The sequence below is a fragment of the Muntiacus reevesi genome, chromosome 8, assembly GCF_963930625.1.
Source record: "Muntiacus reevesi chromosome 8, mMunRee1.1, whole genome shotgun sequence".
In the NCBI taxonomy this organism is placed as follows: domain Eukaryota; kingdom Metazoa; phylum Chordata; class Mammalia; order Artiodactyla; family Cervidae; genus Muntiacus; species Muntiacus reevesi.
In genome coordinates, this window is record NC_089256.1 from 92,149,275 (window position 1) to 92,171,407 (window position 22,133).

The 22,133-nt window shown below is 46.0% G+C and overlaps 1 protein-coding gene across 1 annotated transcript in view; it reads left to right on the plus strand.

The window, feature by feature from the left end:
* The window catches only part of CLRN1 (clarin 1), a 45,221-nt gene extending 23,523 nt beyond the window's left edge, over positions 1 to 21,698 (plus strand). Inside the window, exons 2-3 of the mRNA XM_065943570.1 lie at positions 4,034 to 4,213; positions 21,359 to 21,698. Coding sequence (XP_065799642.1) covers positions 4,034 to 4,213; positions 21,359 to 21,624 — 446 coding nt within the window. The 3' untranslated portion in view covers positions 21,625 to 21,698. The remainder of the gene's footprint in view (positions 1 to 4,033; positions 4,214 to 21,358) is intronic.
* The last annotated feature ends 435 nt before the right edge of the window (positions 21,699 to 22,133 follow it).

The window sequence follows — 22,133 nt, forward strand, 5'->3', positions numbered from 1 at the left end:
TTAGGGTAAAGCAATGTTTACGGGTCATTCTATTCTTAGGGTTTTACATTATGGCATTTCAGAATTTGCTTCATTTTTACATAAAAGGCAGTAGAAGTGTTAAGTCACTCAGTCATGTCTGACTGTGACCCTATGGACCTCAGCCCTCCAGGCTTCTCTGTCCATGGAATTTTCCAGGCAAGAATACTAGAGTGGGTTGCTATTTCCTTCTTCAGGGGATCTTTCCAACCCAGGGATCGAACCCAGGTCTCCTGTATTGCAGGCAGATTCTTTACCTCCTGAACAACCAAGGAAGCCGGTAAGTAAAAGGTAGATTTTTATACCGAGAAGAATGACCTTGCCTGTGCTCATGAGGAGGACGCTCCCTCTCCAATAGCACTAAGCGTGTTTCGTGCATGTCCGTATGCTGTGAGTTGTATCTTACACGTGCTGAGGGGTTTGTTCTGAAACAGTGCACCTCCTTCCCTGGTCGCTTTTGGACACACGATCGGGAGCACAGCGCTGTGGCCACAGGACATGTATTTGCACAGATGACCACTTCCCCCTAGAGACATCTTCTTCCCTTGGCTTCCCTGCTGTTCAATCTGTGAATTTGCTCCTAACTTACAAGCTCTCTTCCTCTCCTGAGCCCATCTTTCCTCTAGCTATAGCTTCTCCACAAGTGATAGCCATTCCCCTGGTTTGATGACCAGGGCCAGGACTAGGGTGAGGCCACTGAGACGCCTTGGTCACAGAAGTTAAGGAGACATCTATCCTGGGCTTCTGCAAGAACAGGGTTGGCCCGAGAGTGTCACTATCTCCTCAAGCTTTCCTTTTTGCTCTAGACACCTTGCTTTTCTCATCCTAGTTTCACCTCCTTCAATATTTCTGCCTGCTCCCTAGACTTCCAGATACATGCAACCTATTTATCATCTCTACTTAGGATAGCTTAAATGCAACTCAAACTTCAAATATCTAAAATAGAACTCTTGCATCACTGTCCACCCCCATGGCCAAACCTGCCCCTTCTACTTGTCTATCCCACTTAATAGCATCACCATTTATTTAGTTACTTTAGGAGTTATCCTCAATTTCTTTCTTTCAACAAGTTCTATCTTCCATTTCCAAACTACAATACAAATCTGACAGCTTCTCATGGCCTCTGCCACTATGCCTTGGGCCAGGCCTCCATCTCTTATCACTGTAAACACCCATCCCCCTAAATCCCTCCTCAGGATCCCAGCTTCCACATGTACCCTCCCCATGACTCTGCAAGCCAGAGCAATTTTCTTTTTTAAGAAGATTTGTTTTTTCGGTTTTGGCTGTGCTGGGTCTTCCTTGCTGTGGGTGGCTTCTCTCTAACGGCAGCAAGCAGGGGCTTTTCTCTAGTTGCACTGCTTGGGCTTCTCATGGCAGTGGCTTCTCATGTTGCAGAGCATGGGCCCTAGGTGCCTGGGCCTCATTACCGGCGGCTCCCAGGCTCTAGAGCTCAGACTCGGTTTGTGGCACATGGGTTTAATTGCTCTGCAGCATGTGGGGTCAACCCATGCCAGGGATTGAACTGGTGTCCCCTCTATTGCAGTGGACCACCAGGGAAGCCCCAGAGCTATCGTTTTACATCCGGGAGTAGATTATGTCATTCTCCTACTTAAAACCCTCCAATTGCTCCCTTACCATGGTCAACAGATGAGGATCTAGCAGGTGTAACAATCTGATCCCAGCCTAGCAACCCCACTTCTGCCTCCACCTCATTTACCAGAAATCTGTACTGGCTCCCTTCCACTTCAGCTGTGTTCCTTTCCCCTGGAATGCTCTTCCCCAGATCTCTATATAGCCACCTGCCTCTCAACATTCAGGTGTCAGCTCTGAGGTCACTTTCCTGACCACCCCCACCCACTCATCCATCACTCAAAGTCCCATCGCCCCTTTTTATTTCTCCATGGCATTATCACCATCTGAAAGCGTCTTGTTAGTGAATAATAGCTGCTCAAAGTTCAGGGGCCCAAAACAAAAAGGTACAAGTCCAGCTGGGACAGCTCTTGATCGAGTCTCCACCTGCTGTGGTTGGACAGCAGCTGAAGTTTGAGTCGCCTGGAGGCTTTTCTGGGCTGGATGCACAAGACACCTCCTGTATCTGCTGCCCCGGTGCTCCTCTGGGTAGCCTCTTTTCCCAGCAGAGAACTGGACTTCCTGCCCAGCAGCTCAAGTCTCCAAAAGAAAAGAAGTAGAAATGGCTGGTCCTCTTATAGACCAGGCCTGAAAGTGGCATGATGTACTTCTGGGTGTGTGCTGAGTCGCTTTAGTTGTGTCTGACTGTTGGCGACCCCATGGACTGTAGCCCACCAGGCTCTTCTGTCCATGGAATCCTCCAGGCGAGAATACTGGAGTGGGTTGCCGTTTCCTTCTGCAGGAAATCTTCCTGACTCAGAGACTGAACCCATGTCTCTATGTCCCCCGCATTGGCAGGCGGGTTCTTTATCACTAGTGCTACCTGGGAAGCTCTGCCATATTCAAATGGTCATAGAGCAGTCATCAGTTCAGTTCAGTTCAGTTCAGTCGCTCAGTCGTGTCCGACTCTTTGCGATCCCATGAATCGCAGCACGCCAGGCCTCCCTGTCCATCACCAACTCCTGGACTTTACCCAAACTCATGCCCATCGAGTCGCTGATGCCATCCAGCCATCTCATCCTCTGTCGTCCCCTTCTCCTGCCCCCAATCCCTCCCAGCATCAGGGTCTTTTCCAATGAGTCAACTCTTCGCATGAGGTGGCCTAAGTATTGGAGTTTCAGTTTTAGCATCAGTCCGTCCAATAAACACCCAGGACTGATCTCCTTTAGGGTGGACTGGTTGGATCTCCTTGCAGTCCAAGGGACCCTCAAGAGTCTTCTCCAACACCACAGTTCAAAATTATCAATTTTTCGGTGCTCAGCTTTCTTCACAGTCCAACTCTCACATCCACACATGACCACTGGAAAAATCATAGCCTTGACCAGACAGACCTTTGTTGGCAAAGTAATGTCTCTGCTTTTTAATATGCTATCTAGACCAGTCCAGGTTCAAGGGGACTGAGGAATAAATTCTACCTCTAAGGAATAAATTCTACCTCTAATAGGGGAAACATATATGTAAAAAGAAGCAAGGACTTGATGGGGGCCTTCTTTGGCAATAAACTATCACATTTATTTACTTATTTATCTGTTGTTTAGCTATCAACTCCTGTTAGGTTATAAACTCCACAAGACAACAGGGACCTTGTCTTATTTTATGGTTCTATTTCCAGCACCTAGAACAACGTTTGGCACACAGTAGGTGTTCAATAAATCAAGTTTGTAGACCAAACTAAACTTATCCAGATTGGTTTTGCCTGGTTTGCTGATACTAAGCAAGCTGATGCCTTACAAGATAAGACAAATGCTACATTTATAAAGTATTTCATTTCCTCTGCAAACAAGAAAAACTTGCCCTGAACACAAAATCTAGAAATAGATTTGGCATGTTTTCTAAATGGAAAATATTTCTTGTATCACCAGAAATTATTTTCCCACAGTTTGTGCTACATCAAAATATTGAAGTCGACTGAAAATACCCCATTCTTTAATCTTGGTGTGGACTAGATTTTCTTTTTCTTGTAGCAAAAGAAGTATAAAAATCTCCTGATGGTTGAACTCTCCCAGTTCTGAAAATGTCATTACAAGTTTAGATTGATTTAAAAAAAAAAAAAAAGGCTACTGAGAAATGTCCTTAAAAGTTTGATCATCAAAATGTATAGCTTTTGGTTATAAGACTAGCATTTGTTTATTTAAGTAATTACATATGACCAAGGGCAAAAAAAATCCCTCAAATTTTCCCCACTGCTAGTTTTTACTGGCGAGTTCTATAAAATAATACCATGTTTAAACCTTTTTGTAAATCCCTTATAAATGAGTAAGTGAGAATGTATTCATCTGAAGGATTTTAGTGATTGTTGAAGTGAAGAAAGAGGGATTTAATCTTTTAAATTACACTTGCAGATGACCACTGATGAAATGTCTCCCAATCTTTGTTTTGTCTTCAGTTTTCCCAGATTTGCTCAAAGCTATCCCAGTCAGTATTCACGTCAATGTCATCCTCTTCTCCACAATCCTTATCGTTTTAACCCTGGTGGGGACAGCCTTCTTCATGTACAATGCTTTTGGTAAGCCCTTTGAAACGCTGCATGGTCCACTGGGGTTGTATCTCTTGAGCTTCATTTCAGGTGAGTACAAAATCCTACCTCTGAAGACAAACGGGCTTGTCAGTGTACAAACATACCTACCCAAATGTAAAATGACAGTACATTTATGTGGATGTTCACTGTGGCAGTATTTATGAGAGCAAAAGGTGGAGAAAAGTATAATTATCCAACAAGAGGGTAGACAGCAAATTCTTTATGGTAGTCTATCCAACTAGCTGGCATCAAATTGTTTTGAAGAAGATATAATCAAAAGAACAAATGCTCATATCAAAAAGTGGAAAAAGCAGTATATAAGATTTTATAAAGACAAACTTAATTCAATTTCCTATATAAATATAGAGAATGTATACATATATTATATATAGACTCTGCATATATATAGCCCCGCCCCCCCCCACATATATATATATAGAGAGAGAGAGACAGTCTATTCTGTTGGTGGTAATCTCTGAGCAGTAAAATTATGAGTGGTTTTCATTTTTCTCATACTTTTTAATATGTCCAAATGTTCAGTAATGTGCATGTATCTATTCATAATCAGAAAACTAAATACAAGCCATAAAAAAAGAGTAAAGAGCCAGTGTACCCTCACACATGAGTTGCCATATTCAGGCCTATAGGGACTTCATGTAGCCTAAGTAGGTGTATCTGAACAAGTAAAACCCTAAACCCAGAAATTAGTTCATCAATAAACATCCTACTCAATAACCAAGGCTGATGGGAGACAATATAAAGCCAGTTCATGCCACAGGGTGCTTCCCATATATTTACAAGGAAGAGAAAGATACAGATGAGAAAATCAAAAGAGTCTAGCTCATATGCACCGCTCTTCCATGGGAGGTCTCTGATTTCACTCCACTCCAAAGTCGCAGAGACACGGTGTTTGTCCCGTCTCCAGGAAGCGAGTAATTTTATTAGTAATTTTATTAGTGACTTCACAGAGAGACAAGAGAGAAGACAGCTCACACTAGCGAGCGCTGAACTGAAGATCCATATTAGACTCGTTCCTTCTCCCCTGCAGCCTGCCCTTTGGCTCCCAGCTCCCCCTCCCAGCCCCCGGCCCCTTCTCTCTCCTGACACCACTCCCTTCTCCCCGCACAATTCAACTCTGGTCACCCACTTGCACAGCTCCTTCTCTACCAGACAGACCCGTGCAGTTAACAGACGCGCACTCACCTTAGAAGGCAGGACCCCAGCCTCTGTCCATGATAACCTGAGTGTAGTTTGCTACCGCCCTGGACCCTTGGGCTTTTTAATCAATAGAAATTGCTCAGAGGCCAGAGGAGGCATCCAGGCAAGGCTTTATGGGGACTTGTGCTGAAGCATGCGGGAGTAAAGAGATGTAACAGATGCCCTTGCTTTCTCCCTGAGTTTACGGGGCGCTGGCTCCTTAAATGGGATGAGAATTGGGCAGGGGGGCGGCGGATCTATGGGTCAGGCCGGAGAGGTGGTCTAAGTGCTCTTCCCACCCCCTCGGGGGGCTGTGTGCAGCGGTCATGAGGAGTACCCTGCTTTCGTTCCCTGCAACTCTGAAGCGGCAGCTGAGCTTTGGCCTTTTTGTACCTGACTGTTCATAATTTGCCGCAACTGCCCATGCATGCAGTGATTTTTAGTCCCTTAGAGTTTCTCCACAGCCTGTCTCTCAAAGAGATATTTGTCCCGGTGCAAACACTCTAGTAAAATGTCCTAGGTCTCAGCCTGTCTCAACTTCTTGGGGTCTTACCCCTTTCAACATGCGTGCGTGTGTGTTCCTCAGGTAAGAACACCAGAGTGGGTTGCCAGGGGATCTTCCCAATCCAGGGATCGAACTCAGCTCCCGTGCACTATAGGCAGATTCTTTACCACCGAGCCACCTGGGAAGCCCTTTACCCCCTCTACCTCTTGCTAATCAGATTATTTATCCAACTGAAGTAGTTCCCTCTAGTGAGAATTTGGCTAAGGCAGTTTCCATATTTTTTCACAAGTAAACAATACAGTTTCAATTGGGCAGCAATGATTACCCTATGACAGCAATGTCTAAGTCCTTCCCATCTTTGGTACCCTCACGAAAGCCTCCAGCATGGGGCTCTGCACACAGTAAGCAATTCGGTACATATCCACGGACTTGGCAAAAGCAAGTCTAGAACGAGGTGTGAAGCTGGTCACGTACACAGCACAGGTCAGAGAGATCAGAATTCGAATGGGACAGAATTAGCAGAGGAGGCCCGTACAGGTGGTGGGACAGGCTCCGGAGAGACAGGACAGAACCATGTAAAGAGAAGCCAAGGCCTCTGCAATCAGGGCTGAGGGGCAAGAGCGCGGGTTCAAGGTGCAGACAGACAGACAAAGACAGTGATTCATCCCAAGGGAAGGCCAGGTTAAAAGCAGGTGTTGGGGTTACTTCACCCCCACCCAGCACAGCAAACCAAACTGGCGATCAGGATGGTGTGCTATTTTAGTGGAACTCCTTGCATCAGACAAGGGCCAAGTAGACCACAGGATATATACTACCTTATCGGAGGGAATATAATGTTCGGCAGTGGTTCTTCAAGTGGAGGCCCCAGACCAGCACCAGCTGCATCACCTGGGAACTTGATAGAAAAGCAAATTCTCTGACTTCACCCCAGACCTTCTGAATCAGACACTCTGGGGTGGAGCCCAGCAATCTGTGTTTTAGCAAGCCCTCCAGGTGACTCGCAACTTCCCAGGTGGCAGAGTGGTAAAGAGTCTGCCCGCCCGTGCAGGAGACACAAAAGACTGGGTTCGATCCCTGAGTCGGGAAGATCCCCTGGATGGTAGAGATGGCAACCTGTGCCAGTATTCTTGCCACGGACAGAGGAGCCTGGCGGGCCACAGTCCATGGAGTGCCAAAGAGCTGGACATGACGGAGCATGCATGCCAGATGAGTCTGCCGAAAGCTCAGGTTTGAGAACCAGGGCTATAGGAAGTTGATTATGCAGACGTTGCAGGACTAACAAAAAGGGGGCCCAGAGGTGGCGATGTCAGAAAGCAGCAGCCATCCCGCGGGCGCAGAGAACCCAGGGAAGAGTTGAGGGTTACCATAGCCTTGAGGCTGGAGGAGCGGCCCCAGGGCGCTGGGTCTCAGCCCTCTGAGGAGGTGGCACTGTCCCTTGAGGAGACGGCACTCTCGTGCAACACCAGGGTGCAGCTCTGGGAGTGTGGAAAGAGCTTGGCAACTCCCCAGTTGCTGCCTGGAAAAGCGCTAGCCCAGGACAAGACCAGCCAGACCTCGCTTCCCTGCCTGCTGGTCTCCCCTGTGGGCAGGACAGGAGGCAGTCAAGAAGGCAGAGCCCGAGTGTGGGGAGTCTGGACCCAGCATCCCAGCGGAGACGAAAGAACAGTCGGTCCGATGCCGAGACACAACAGCTTATCAGGTGGCGCAGCTATCTCACACTCCAGCTTCTGAATGAAACCTGAGAACAGTCCATTCGGAAGACAAATTATTTGACAGTTCTAACGGGCGACCGAACTAACGGTATTTGAAAAGCAGGATGAGTCAGAAGGATGCAGAATTTAATCCAAGTCCCAGTTCTTATCTCGGCTTTTGGCCAAGTCCAATCCAAAGAGAGTCTAAGCACAGAAATATATGCAGGGACACAGGCCCTGTGCTTATACTGTATCGGATTTATCCTTGAACTGACTGCAAAAGCAGGTGCTCAATGAAGTTTTGTGGATGAGGGAAGGAAGAGGGGGAGAAAGGAATGAACCAGCTACAGACCAGCCTCTGGCAGAGGATAAAGGCCCCGCGTTGCCAGATTATCTGTTTTCTTAAAGTCACAAATTCTTATTTTTCAATGGGATTTATTTTTTTATTTACATTCTGGCCCAACCATGAGGCATGTGGGATCTTAGTTCCCAGAACAGGGATTGAAGCCATGCCCCCTGCATTGGAAATGCAGAGCCTTATTAATCATTGGACCACCAGGGAAGTCCCCAATTTCTTATTTTGAAATGCCAAAATTTTCAACAATTTTTAAAAAACTGCGCATGAGAACAAAATATGTGTGACGGTCAGACGGACTGACACTTTGTGACCTCTAGAGGTAACAGGCCATTCTTGAATCACAGACTAACTATTCCATTCTGTTTGGTCTACCGATAGGACCCGGAAGTCCTGGGAAGCTTGGAAAAGTTTCTTTAAAGCGATAACAGTCTCAGCGACTCCCAGGTTTAACCCCCACTTGTGGACAGGTGGGGATTTCACAGCCCTTAGACCCTCAGAATGTGAGCCAATGGAGCACACACTCAGAGGCAGGAGCCTGTCCTGGGGGAGGGGCCCCTTAGGCCCTAGGGTGCAGGGGTGGGCCCGTGGGGGTCACTCATCAGTAGAGACCCCTCCCCCGGGCAGCTCCCTTCCGCTGAGTGTCCGCTGAGTCTCTGCCCAAGTGGCCTCCCTCACAGCAAGCAGAGAAAAGCTCCTTCCTCCCTTTTTTCTTCTCCTCTCGCTCACCCTGGCTTCCCCGGATCCCCCCTCCCTGCACTATGTCACGCCAGGGCCGTTTCTTCAGCTGTCCACCTCCCTGCTGGGTGGGAACCCCAGCCTTGGCATCCCGAGGTGTGAAGATAGGAGAAGGGGAGGGGAAGAGCTCTTCCTGCTCGTCTGTCTGGGACCTCGCATGCTGCCTGGAGTGACAGTGCTCCGAGCATCTCCTGGTGTGTCCCGGTGCGCCGCATGCCAGACGCTCTGGGGAGAGGAGAGGGAGCCCAGCTCTGGGTGAGGCCAGCAACGGCGCAGCACCACAGCTTGCCTGTCTTTACGGCCCAGTATCCCGCTGCCATCCTGGACCAGAAGTGCCTCCCACTTCTCACGGCCTCCAGTGTGGCTCACGGTCCTCGGTCTCCTATTATCATTCTCTCGTGAAACCACCCAAGTCAGTTAATTTGCTTTTTCTCGTCTTGTCAATTATAACCTAGACCTGAGATATAGTACTAGGTTTCCTAATGGTCTCCCATGGTGCATTTTGGGGCTTCCCAGGAAGGGCCAGTGGCAAAGAACCAACCTGCCAATGCAGGAGATGGAAGAGACACAGGTTCGATCCCTGGGTTGGGAGGATTCCCTGGAGGAGGGCACGGCAACCCACTCCAGTATCCTTGCCTGGAGACTCTCATGGACAGAGGGGCCTGGCAGGCTACAGTCCATGGGGTCGCAAAGGGTCAGACACGACTGAAGCAATTTAACACACATGCATAGTGCATCTTGGACAGGGATTCTCTTCCTGGATGGTGTATTAGAATCGCCAGAAGAAAGTTCTAAACATACTGGGACTTCCCTGGTGGTCCAGTGGTTAAGACTCCACCTTCCAATAAAACAGATGCAGGTTCGATCTCTGGTTGGCAACTAAGAACCCACATGCCTCAGGGCCAACAAGAGAAGCCCACATCCTGCAGCTACTGAACCTGTGAACCCATGCTCCGCAACGAGAGGAGCCCACGCACGGCTGTGAGAAGCCCTTTCACCACAAGTAGAGAAAGTCTGCATGCCACAATGAAGACTCAGAGCAACCAAAATGAAAAAAAAAAGTTCTAAATAAACGGATGCTGGATCCAACACCGCACTAATTAAATTGGAATCTCTGGGGGTGGAGCCTGGGCACTGGTCTTTTTAAAGGTTTCTAAAGCAGAGACATTACTTTACAACAAAGGTCCATCTAGTCGAAGCTATGGTTTTTCCAGTAGTCATGTATGGATGTGAGAATTGGACTATAAAGAAAGCTGAACACAGAAGAACTGATGCTTTTGAACTGTGGTGTTGGAGAAGACTCTTGAGTGTCCCTTGGACTGTGAGGAGATCAAACCAGTCAATCGTAAAAGAAATCAGTCCTGAATACTGGGATGCTGAAGCTGAAAGTCCAATACTTTGGCCACCTAATGCAAAGAACTGATTCATTGGAGAAGACCCTGATGCTGGGAAAGATTGAAGGTGGGAGGAGAAGGGGAAGGGGACAACAGAAGATGAGATGGTTGGATGGCATTACTGACTCGATGGACATGAGTTTGAGCAAGCTCCAGGAGTTGGTGATGGACAGGGAAGCCTGGTGTACTGCAGTCCATGGGGTTGCAAAGAGTTGGACATGACTGAGTGACAGAACTGAACTGAACAGGTGATTCTAATGTGTGACCAGTGTCAAGAACCACTGATTCAGGTGCACATGTTTCATTTATTCAACAAACCCTGACTGGGTGCTGCCATGAACCAACCATTATGAGTGGGTGCTGGTGTTATCGCAATTCACAGGCATACCGTCCTGCCCTCATGGAGCCAACCATCTAGTGGGAGGTTCAACAAAAGTGTACACAGGGAACGAAAGGTCACAATAATCACCATAAAGGTGATAAACAGACTGCCATGATGGAGAATGGAGGGGAGGGGAGATCAACTCTTAATATGGTGGCTGGCAAAGGCTTCTCCAGGTAGCTGAGTTCTAAAGATACAAAGCTGAGAACCCTCAGAGAATTTCCCAAGGAGAGGAGAAAACACACAGGAGGAGATGTGAGGGAAAGAGGCCAGCTTGCTGTAGTCACTGAAAGAAGGCCCATGTGGCTAGAGGGTAGGCAGGGAGGGGGAAATGGCCAAAAAAAAAAAGAAAGAAAATTAGAGAGATCAGCTAACATCAGTTAATGTCAGACCTCAAAAGCCACCGTACGTCTTTTAGAATTGATTCTAATTGCACAGAGAAGCTTTTTTGAAAGGCCTTAAGAAGCTATCTGATAGCTGATTTACCGTTTAAGAAATGTCTGGTGAAAGACTAGGAGATGGAGATAGAGAGAGATGAATGGATTCTAAAAACATTTTGAAAGTAGATCCAAAATGTTTTGCAGGCAGCTTAAGCAACTGGTAGACAGTGGTGGCATTAACCAAGATGAATAAGTTGGGGGAGGAACAGGCTTAGAGTTCAGGGCAAAAAAGTGGTGGGGAGAGGAGCTTAGCATTAGAAATCAAGAGTTCTACTTAGGTCCCACCAAGTTGGAGATCCTCTGAGATGTTCAAGAGGACATGTCAAGTAGACCATGAGATATATGAGTCTGAAACTCAGAAAAGAGGTCTAGACAAAAGACATAAATTTAGGAGTTGTCAGGATATACATATGATTCAAAGCAATGAAAATGGATGAGATCATCTAGAAAGAGAGTGTAGATACAGAAAAATTGGCCTAGGGCCAATCCCATCAGTTAATTTTGGGGTTGAGAAGAAGGAGGAGCCAGGAAAGGACACTGACCAGGTGTGTCTGGAGAAGAAGAAGGAAAACCAGGACATGTGGTTTCCTGGAGGCTACGAGATGGGGAAGTTTCAAGGGTACAGGTCAACAACAGAAAACCAACGCACAGTCACCAAAGCGGGAAGGTAGGACGGGGGAGGGATAAATCAGGAGTCATGATTAGCAGATAATAACCATGTATAAAATAGACAAACTATCTTTATCAAATATAAAACTATATATATAAAACATATATAGAATAGATAAACAGCAAGGTCCTACTGTATAGTCCAGGGAACTATAGTCAAAATCCTGTAATAAATCATAATGGGGAAGAATATAAAGAAGACTATATACGAATATATATATATATATACACACACACACACATATAACTGAATTACTTTGCTATACACTAGGAACTAACACTGGCTCAGACATAAAGAATTGGCCTGCAATGTGGGAGACCTGGGTGGGGAAGACGCCCTGGAGGAGAACATGGCAACCCACTCCGGTATTCTTGCCTGGAGAATCCCCAAGGACAAAGGAGCCTGGCGGGCTGCAGTCCGTGGGTCACAAAGAGTTGGACATGACTGAGTGACGAAGCATAGACAGGAACTAACACAACATTGTAAATCAACTACACTTTAATTAAAAGTTAAAAAAAAACAAACAGTATAGGTCACCAATGAGCTTTGTGAAAAGGAGGCCACCTACAAGAGTCAATGAGAGGAGGGTGAGTGTGGCCAGGGAAGGCAGAACGGGGAAAACAAGGTGAAAAAAAAAACTTCCTTCAAGGCTCATAATAGAGTAGGAAAGAGATAAATGTACTCAAATAAAGGAGATAGAGAAATAGAGGGAACCCAAACAGAAGCAGTGGAGTATGGAAGCAATTAGACCCATAAGCTTCACACTGGAGAACTGACTATGAGTGTGTAAGCCTTTTCTATATTCCATTCAAGAAATTTTCCAATTGATGATAGAGAGTCTAATTCCCATGTGCATGTAAGAAAGCAGGTTACATGGAAGACTTGCCAAGGACCCACGGTAGAATATCCTAGGCAATTCAGAGAATATTCTCTGAGGATGCTATAAAATGCATTGGTTCATGCCTTCTAGAGGTGATGAAAACCACCAAAATGTGGATTTACCGCAAATTGTACTTATTGTATCTTCTCTTATATGCAGCATCATGTTTGAGTTACACCAAGCAAGGTAAACAATGAAAAAATACTGCTTTCAGTATAGGGGATGCTCCTAATATGGGAGTAATTAATTAGGATAATTGTAACCATGGCATGGAACATTAATAAGCACAGTCATATATAAAATATGAAGACAGGAAAATAAAGAACAGTACAGAAATAGAAAGATGCTTATGTCATAGATCAGTTTCAGGATTAATAATATCCGGGCCTCTCTAACAAGTCTGTGTGTGCATGTGTGTGTGTGTGTGTGTGTGTGTGTTTGGGTGTGTGCATGCCAACTCAGTTGCTCAGTTGTGTCTGACTCTTTGTGACCCTATGAACTGTAGCCTGCCAGGCTCCTCTGTTCATGGAATTTTCCAGGCAAGAATATTGGAGTGGGTTGCCATTTCCCACTGCAGGGGATCTTCCCAACTCAGTGATTGAACCCAAATCTCCTGCAACTGCTAGGCAGATTCTTTACCACTAGCGCCACATGGGAAGACCTGTAATAAGTCTAGGGCATATTATTCTGCAACTGTTAGTTCAAAAACCAACTGCAGCTTATTTCCACATCAATCCTTATGGAGGAGCTGTTGTTCAGGGTCTGAGAAATAAATCAAGGATGTCCAGGCATCAAAGCTACAGAGCCTGAGGAAGGAAAGGATTGGTTGTAAGAAAAGTCAGCAACAAAAATACTCCACTAGTTTCTCAGCATAAACTTTGGAAGGAGACCACGGGAGGGAGAGAAGTAATATTAGCCAGCCTGTCATGGCAATGGGCAAGGAGTTTTGTTTAGATGTGCAGGGTGCCATCTGAAGGGCCAGAATCATAGTGAGGGGACTGCATTCTAGGTCATTCATGGTAAGGATGCAGTGGAAGGACTGTTTAGATCACTTAGCACAGGGCCTGGCTATGTGTGGTCTCCTGCGAGGAGACCCTCAATCTTGTCCTAACACAATTGCAAAAAGACTCCTGTCTGTTCAGAACGGTCCCTTGTGTCTTCCCTCTGTTTCATTTGTGTTTAAGTTTTTTACTTTGGCTGCACTGGATCTTCGTTGCAGTGTGTGGGCTCTTCGCTGCAGCAGAGGTTGCGGCATATGGACTTAGTTGTTCCAAGGCATGTGAGATCTTAGTTCCCCGACTGGGGATTGAACCCGCGTCCACTGCACTGGAAGGCAGATTCTTAACCACTGGACCACCAGGGAAGCCCCACCCTCTCTTTCATTTAGAGCCAAAACCTATGTCTTTCCTACGACTTTCAAAGCAGCGCTTGCTCTGCCCACCGCAGAAACCGCATACATGCCTCATGTCTTACTCCTCTCTGCCTGGTCCTCTTCCAAAGCCACCTGGTTCCTCTGCACTCACTGCTCCTTCTATTTGAAATGCTCTTCCCCTCAAATACCTGTCTTCTCACTCCCCAGCTTCATCAAGAGGCACTGACATGCCATCTTCTCTCTGAGACCTCCCCTGGCCATCTCTCTTCCCTGCTTTATTTTATTCTCCTTGGTACACATCACACTCTGAGAAACTATAGGATGGACTTACTTATTTTGTTATTGCCTCTCTCTCCATTCTCACCACCACTAAGACACATCTCCCATCAAGATAGGAATTTTCATCTGCTTTTGTGGGAGTCGGGGTACTAAGATACAGAAGACAGTATCTTATTTATTTTTTGGCCATGCCACGTGACATGTGGGATCTTCGTTCTGTGACCAAGGACCAAACCTGTGTCCCTTGCATTGTGTGCAGAGTCTTAACCATCGGACCACCAGGGAAGTTCCTCATCTGCTTTTTCAGTGCTGTATCCCCAGTACCTAGAATAGTTCAGTAAGTATTTGTTGAATAAATGAATAAAACAGAAGCAGCTCTAAACATTTTCTAGTAACAAATGACCATCTCCTTTTCTGAAAATCGATTTAGATTAGACAAACATGGTGATTTAAGACCATTTCTTCTTTGCATGAATCATTCTCACTCACGTGACATTTGCAAAACTTCACTTAGATATGAGCTCTGCAACTCTCTATGACAGAAGACTTACATTACAGAAGAAGGGGGAAAGCTGAAATGCACTGGTATTATGAGCACTGAAGAACTGATGCTTTTGAACTGTGGAGCTGGGGAAGACTCTTGAGAGTCTCTTGGACTGCAAGGAGATCCAACCAGTCAATCCTAAAGAAAATCAACTCTGAATATTCATTGGAAGGACTGATGCTGAGGCTGAAGCCCCAATACTTTGGCCACCTATTGCAAAGAGCCAAGTCAGTGGAAAAGACTCTGATGCTGGGGAACATTGAAGGCAGGAGAAGAAGGGGGTGACAGAGGATGAGATGGTTGCATGGCATCACCAACTCAATGGATGTGAGTTTGAGCAAACTTTAGGAGATAGTGAAGGACAGAGAAGCCTGGTGGGCTTCAGTCCATGGGGTCGCAAAGAGTCGGACAAGACTGAGCAACGGAACAGCAGCAACTGGTATTATAACTTCATCCACCCCTGCTATTTAGAAACACATGACCAAATGGTAACCTCAATCCACTCTTAGGGATTAGCTGGCCTTACTAGTCTAGATGGTAGCCATTGGTCTGGAGTAGTCTGGAACTGGAGCAGTTTCCATTTGGGGAAGAAATCATGGCCAGAGATCTCACCAATAACACTGATTTTCTAGTGAAATCACATGATTTCACGGAAAATTAGCACTGTCACCTGAAAAGTTGTGGTTTTCCTACCACCATGTATCATCTCTTAAGTCTCCTTAAAGAAGGAAATTTTCAATTTATCATGCTGTAGAGGAAATGGAATGCCTCTAAGAGTTGCCATTCCTGGGATGGAAAACTTTTCTCCCTTCCTTTCCAGGTTCTTTGCCTGGCCTCATAATTAAATTGATAAAGGCAGATTAACAAGAAAAGAAAACAATTAAAAGAAAATTTTAATTTCGTACTGGAGCTCATAAAATATGAGACTGCAAGTACTGACCCAAGCAGGCAGCCTTTACACCTTTCAGACAAAGAAACAATAAGTTTGTGAAAAATTAACAAGACCAAGTGGCTGGGGCTTGGGGTAGTAAATCGGTGAAGAACTTACAAGTTTTGTTTAGACAGCCTCTTGGCCCTGAATTCTCCATCTCTGGGGATAAGGATGTCTTCTACCCTCCAGGTGCAGAGGGGGCACCCTTCAAGTGTGCAATTTGTTTCCTGATTTCAGGGAGACAGAGGGGGGTCAGAGTGTCTTTCTTGTACCAGCTGTTTCTTATGTAACTTAAATTCAAAATAGTCAATATGTTGAAGTGGGATAATTTAGGGTGGCAAATCCTGACCCCAATTATCATCTCTAAAAGCATTTAAAGATGACGTGTTAGTTTTCTGGAAATCTTGGCCGTTACTTTAAATGAGTTGAAATTCTAATTTACTATTTCCCAAATGCAATCTTAGTGATAATAGACTGTTTCAGAGTTGGGGTTTTGTTTTATTTTCTCACCTTTGAGGGAACATTTCCACCAGACTCCCATGGATCCTGGCAGGATGTTCCCACCCCTGAGAGCATAGTCAACCTTAGGGGTCACCAAGGGATGAAGAAGCAGCGTTCCTGTGGGCTGTGACCTTCACTCCCTATATCGCAAGGACGGGAGGAGAGAGAGATGTCCAATCCTGCAGCCCCAGACAGCTGCCAGAGGGGAGCCCTGAGTGTGCAGTGTCTAGTACATGACACACGTTGGTTAACTGACTGATAATTCATGGTGTGACGGCCTTATAACTCAGCTATCCTATTCAGCCAGAAATTAACCGAGTAATCAAAGTCACTAAAAGGAGAAGGGGGAAAAAAACCCACTATGGTACTAGCCAGATGGTGGGGAAATCAAACATGTGAAAGGAAAATGGCTCGTCTCTGAGTAAGACCCTGGCAGAAAAACCTCAGTCCTATGCCTGGTTATAGTCTAAATCCCAGCTTGAGCAAGGCGTGTCGGGTTTTCCTATATCTGTTGTACTCTAATCTGTGAGCAGGGGCAGTGTTGGTCAGATAGACAGACAGACAGCAGTGTTGGGGTGGGAACTGAAATGGCCCCAGCTGAATTTGGGCTCTTGGGGGGGCACACAAGTAACTGGTCAAAGAAAGAAGAAAGCGCGCAGGCGTGATCCTAACCTCCGCGAGGCTGTGGGCAAGAGCATGAATGAAAGTCCACATGCCACATGTCTAAACTGTTCAAAGCTGTAAGCTAAACTATTCAGCCAAACATATTCTATCCTTCTCCCTTGACAAATAAGGTCCTGGAAGCAAGATTCAAATTAGAATATTCTTAAAAAAAAAATAATATCCCCTCATAATTTAAAAAAAATATTTATTTATTTATTTATTTGGCTGTGCCCGGTCTTAGCTGCCGCGTGTGGGGTCTAGTTCCCTGACCAGGGTTTGAACCCAGGCCCCCCGCATTGGGAGTGTGGAGTCTTAGCCACTGGACCACCAGGGAAGTCCCAAATTTAGAATTCTCGAGCTCTGGAAATTCTGCACCTGAATGTGGCGAAGGGAGGCATGCCACCCCCTATCTCTTCGCTTCTCTTCCCGTGACTGGTTCCATCCACACTGTAAAGGGCTTCAAGCAAGCACATGTGAACACTCTGCCGTGTATCCAGCCTCTGACCATGCCTGCCAAACAGCTGTTCTTTTCCTCGGCTACTCTCAGGCCTCGGAGCTGTACGTACCTGCCACAAAGTCCACCCCTGGGGAGGTGGACCCTGGGAAGACACTCATGCCAGCTCAGGAAGAGTGCTCAGGGCTGTATGCAGAAAAAATTCTTGAGTCCCAAGAGTACCGTCTTCAAGGCAAGTAGATGGGGAAACAATGGAAAGTGACAGACTTTATTTTCTTGGGCTCCAAAATCACTGCAGATGGTCACTGCAGCCATGAAATTAAAAGACGCTTGTTCCTTGGAAGGAAAGCTATGACAAACCTAGACAGCATATACAAAAGCAGAGACATCACTTTGCCAACAAAGATCTGTATAGTCAAAGCTATGCTTTTTCCAGTGGTCATGTACAGATGTGAGAGTTGGATCATAAAGAAAGCTGAACACTGAAGAATTGATGCTTTTGAACTGTAGAGTTGGAGAAGATTCTTCAGAGTCCCTTGGACTGCAAGGAGATCAAACCAGTCAATCCTAAAGGAAATTAGCCTTGAATATTCATTGGAAGGTCTGATGCTGAAGCTCCAATACTTGGGCCACCTGATGCAAAGAGTCAGCTCATTAGAAAAGATCCTGAAGCTAGGAAAGATTGGAGTCAGGAAGAGAAGGGCCTGACAGAGGATGAGATGGTTGGATGGCATCAACTCAATGGAAATGAGTTTGAGCAAACTCAGAGATAGTGAAGGACAGGAAAGCCTGGCACGCCACAGTCCATGGGGTCACAAAGAGTTGGACATGACTTAATGACTGAACAGCAGCAAGAGTATAGTCTAGAATGCAGTCAAGGACTCTAGACGGACCCATTCTATTGACATCAAGGATTCCTCCCTTTATGGGGGAGAGGTATCAACAGGAGAGAGAGAGTAGGACCCTCTAAATATGGCGCCCATAGCAGGAACCCCCTTATTGGAGTCCAAGGGCAAAACTGGAAACATGTGAACCCTCTTCTTGTCATCACTCACACCTATTCTTGTCCCATACACCCCTCTCTCCATGTCCCCAGGAACCACGCCAAGAAGAGAAACACGTCTTGGGTATCTTTTGTTCCATAAGCCATAAATAGGTATCAGTGGCCCCATATTTCTTTTAGAGCTGGGGAAAGAGAAGCAAAAATGTCCTAAGTCCACACTGAGTGGTTTCCCTCCATGTGTCTTAGCATCACTGAGGGGTTGGCAGAGACTCGGGCTGGGTTTCCATGCTCTGACTCTGAAATGACCAAGTCTACTTCACGGATGACTCCTGAATCCAGAGCGAAATCATAGACCATCCTCTTAACGACTACATCGTGTTTTGGGAGCTTGCAGCCTTGACGTATTAGCTCCAGCAAAGGGCTATTGGTTTTAAGATACCCCAGCAGCTTTGACTTTAAGAATCTGAAATGTGGTCTCACTATGATGCACCTTTAAAATATTTAACAACTTGAAAAAGGAAACCGAGCTTGAATTTTTCTTTCAAGCACTAAGGATATACAGTGTTTCACTTCTATCTGAAATTCACCATCTCCTCACACAAAGAAGGTTCTCATGGTAAAAGCAATGGCATTTTCTCCACAATTTTCAAATAAAAGATAAAGAGAAAACAGCATCGCAGCCTCTTTGTTAGCTTGAACAATAAAGGAATAATACGGTTCTGCCAGTGGGGAGCTGTGGTTTTAAGCTCAGAATACAAAAGTAGGCTGACAATTTTTACAAAGGAATATTCCCCGAGGCTCGTGGGAAGTGAAGTTTCTAGAAAATTATATCATTTGATTATTTGGGGGTGTATGACGGCGAGGAGCAAGCTGGTGGGGCCAGTCCTCAGAGAAATTCTAACAGAAGAAATGGAACTTCACTTTTCCGGTTCACTCCTGCCCCCACCCACCCTACCAACCCAAACCCAGCCTTTGGGAGAGGAATGGGGCAACATTTGCATGTTAGCACCTCAGGTCTGGAACGTTCTCCCCACACAGTCCAGCCTCCCTTTGCTAACTTTTCCTACAGCTACTTCCAAAGAACCTTCTAGGAAGCTGCCCCCCTCCTCAGGTATAGCCACCCGCACCTCCCTTACTATAACGCTCACTGCGATAGGTTTAGAACTGTTTAATCTGAGTTCCCTGCCCAATTATACTCTCTGTTAGAGCAGAAACCACCATATGCCTTTTCTTTAGTGTTGAAAGCCCCACCACTATTCCCATGCTTGGCCCATCAATAAGTCTCGCTGAATAAAGGATTCAGTGAATTAATGAATGGGAATTTAAGCCACTGTGTTGCTGCTCCTGGGACATCTGAATTCACTGTCATTGAAGGCAAAAGCACTTATTCCTCTTCAAGGAGTCCCCAATCTGATGTGACAGCGTGTGGAAGAACCGGGCACTATAATACACTCTCCAGGGTAGCCTGACTGATGGAGTCAGGGGGTTGGTGTGTGGTAGAGCTCAGAACAGAGAAGGAACTGGCCCCCACTCCAGTGCTCTTGCCTGGAGAATCCCAGGGACGGCGGAGCCTGGTGGACTGCAGTCCATGGGGTCGCACAGAGTCAGACACGACTGACGCGACTTAGCAGCAGCAGCGTGCAGTAAGGGATGATGGTTAAGACTTGCAAGACAAAAAGAATACACAAACACCGGAGGAAGAGCGACCAATTAGTAAGTATTCTCTGTGACAAGTCTAAGATCAAATGTTAATCCCGAATCATCTGTCGTATCCACATCTTACAGACAAGGAAGTGGAGACTGGGAGGTTAAAACTGACCTTTGGGACTTCTCTGGTGGACCCGTGGTTAAGACTCTGAACTTCCACTGCAGGGGGTGCAGGTTTGGTCCCTGATCGGGGAACTAAGATCCCACATGCAGCACAGAGTGACCAAATAAATAAAATGTAAAATGGACTACTTTCATATAACAAAAGGGAGACTCAGAGTGTGAAACCAAATTGTTTTAATCAAAGTCAGAAAACCATTTCAGCAAGTCTGCTTTTACCTAGCAACCTGTCATGACGACCTGGGGTCATATGGGTTGCATCCGTGGCTGCGGCTCTCCATGGTGCCCCTGACTCTGCCCCCTTGCCGCCCACCCCTCTGGGGGGCTCCCTCCTCCATCCTCAGGGGAGAGGGCCTGAGTTTTCAGGCATCACTCAGCATGATGCTCCCCTGTCCTGCAGAGAGCTCCAGGCCACAGTCACACCATTTAAAAGTAGACTAGGCTACCAATGAGTAACAAATGAGAGGAAAATAATAATAATGGATTAAACAAAATAAATACCTATTATTCTCTCCTGTAAAAACCTAGAAGTTGAAGTCCAGGGCTGGTCTGGTGACTCCCAGTATCTGATATCCAAGATTCCTCCTTTCCTATTTTTCCATAACACATGGCTTCCATTTCTAAGGCCACATTGCCCCAAATGGTGCTCCGGCCATCGCATACCTCTTTCAGCTACAGGAAGGACAACAAGGAAAAGTGCAGGCCCCTAACGCTGCAGACTTCAAGGAAACCTTTCTAGCCCCACATTCCAGCCTCCCTCAACCAACGCAGTCTTTGTTCAAGGCAGCCACGTGCCTAGGTAAGAATCCTGAGTTCTGCTACCAACAAGGAGAACAGACACTGTCCACCTCAACATGTTAGACACGGCTGCCTTTGTGCGGGGACACCTCTGGGCGGCTGTGGCCAGGTGGGAGCCAGAGGAGGGGGAGGAGAAAGCTTTTAGCCCTTTCACAAGGGGGCTAGATGGCATCTACTTCTAGTATGTGGCCTGTGAATTACAGAGAAATGTGTTCTCTTGAAGTCACACCATCGCAGTAGTTGCGGTGTAGCCTGATTCCACCACTGTGCTTTTAAGGTGCCCAGCAACTCAGCCTCTCTTCACGCAAGGTGGAACATCTCCTAGTTTTTGTAAGACTGGCTCGGTTCTACCCTGCAACAAGTCTTCTCACTCAGAGCCATAACCCAGGCGCTACCACCCGTTGTTGGAGAATCAGGCTCATGATTACAAATTTGAAGTATGTTTTTTCAGAAGAATGCAAATGAGATGGTGGGAAAGGCTTTCTTTAGTTTGCACCTAAACCCTCTTCCTTGTCCCTTACAATCAGGAAATAGTTGTCCCAGCACGTTGTTTGTTCTTTCTCTTGCAGGCTCCTGTGGCTGTCTTGTCATGATATTATTTGCTTCTGAAGTGAAAATCCACCACCTCTCAGAAAAAATTGCAAATTATAAGGAAGGGACTTACGTCTACAAAACACAAAGTGAAAAATATACCACCTCCTTCTGGGTGGTTTTCATTTGCTTTTTTGTTCATTTTCTGAATGGGCTTCTAATACGACTTGCTGGATTTCAGTTCCCTTTTGCGAAATCTAAAGACACAGAAACAACTAATGTAGCCTCAGACCTAATGTACTGATAGGCAAACATGTCTGTCATGCTCACAGTGAGAGAGCGGGCCAGCTCTGGTCACTTGGCTGTGGTTAATTTTGCTCAACCTTTTAGATGCACAGATTAAAGCACCAAAGCCTATGTGATAATATATACAAACCGGGTGCTAAGGACACAGGCCAGAAATGAAGAGGAGCTGAAGAAAGGCTTCAGAAGGTTGTTTAACCTGGTGGGAAATTGCTTCCCCTGGCTAGTTGGGACAGTTAACTAGAATGAGCAAACTATTACTCCACATCCACACCAGAGTGCAAAATGCCTGCTCTGTCAGGAAGAAATCAAGAGGCATGAGGAATTTTAAAACAAACAAATACTATTTCTGATAATATCCACACATTTGTTGCCACAGATACCAGAAGACGGAGCTGGAATCGCTTTCCTAAAATGATACTGCATTAATTGAGCAATGCTAAGTATAGCGGGCACTTTTAAAAAAGTCATTCAAAGCACTGTCTTATTTTCATGCCTGTTAGTCAAAAT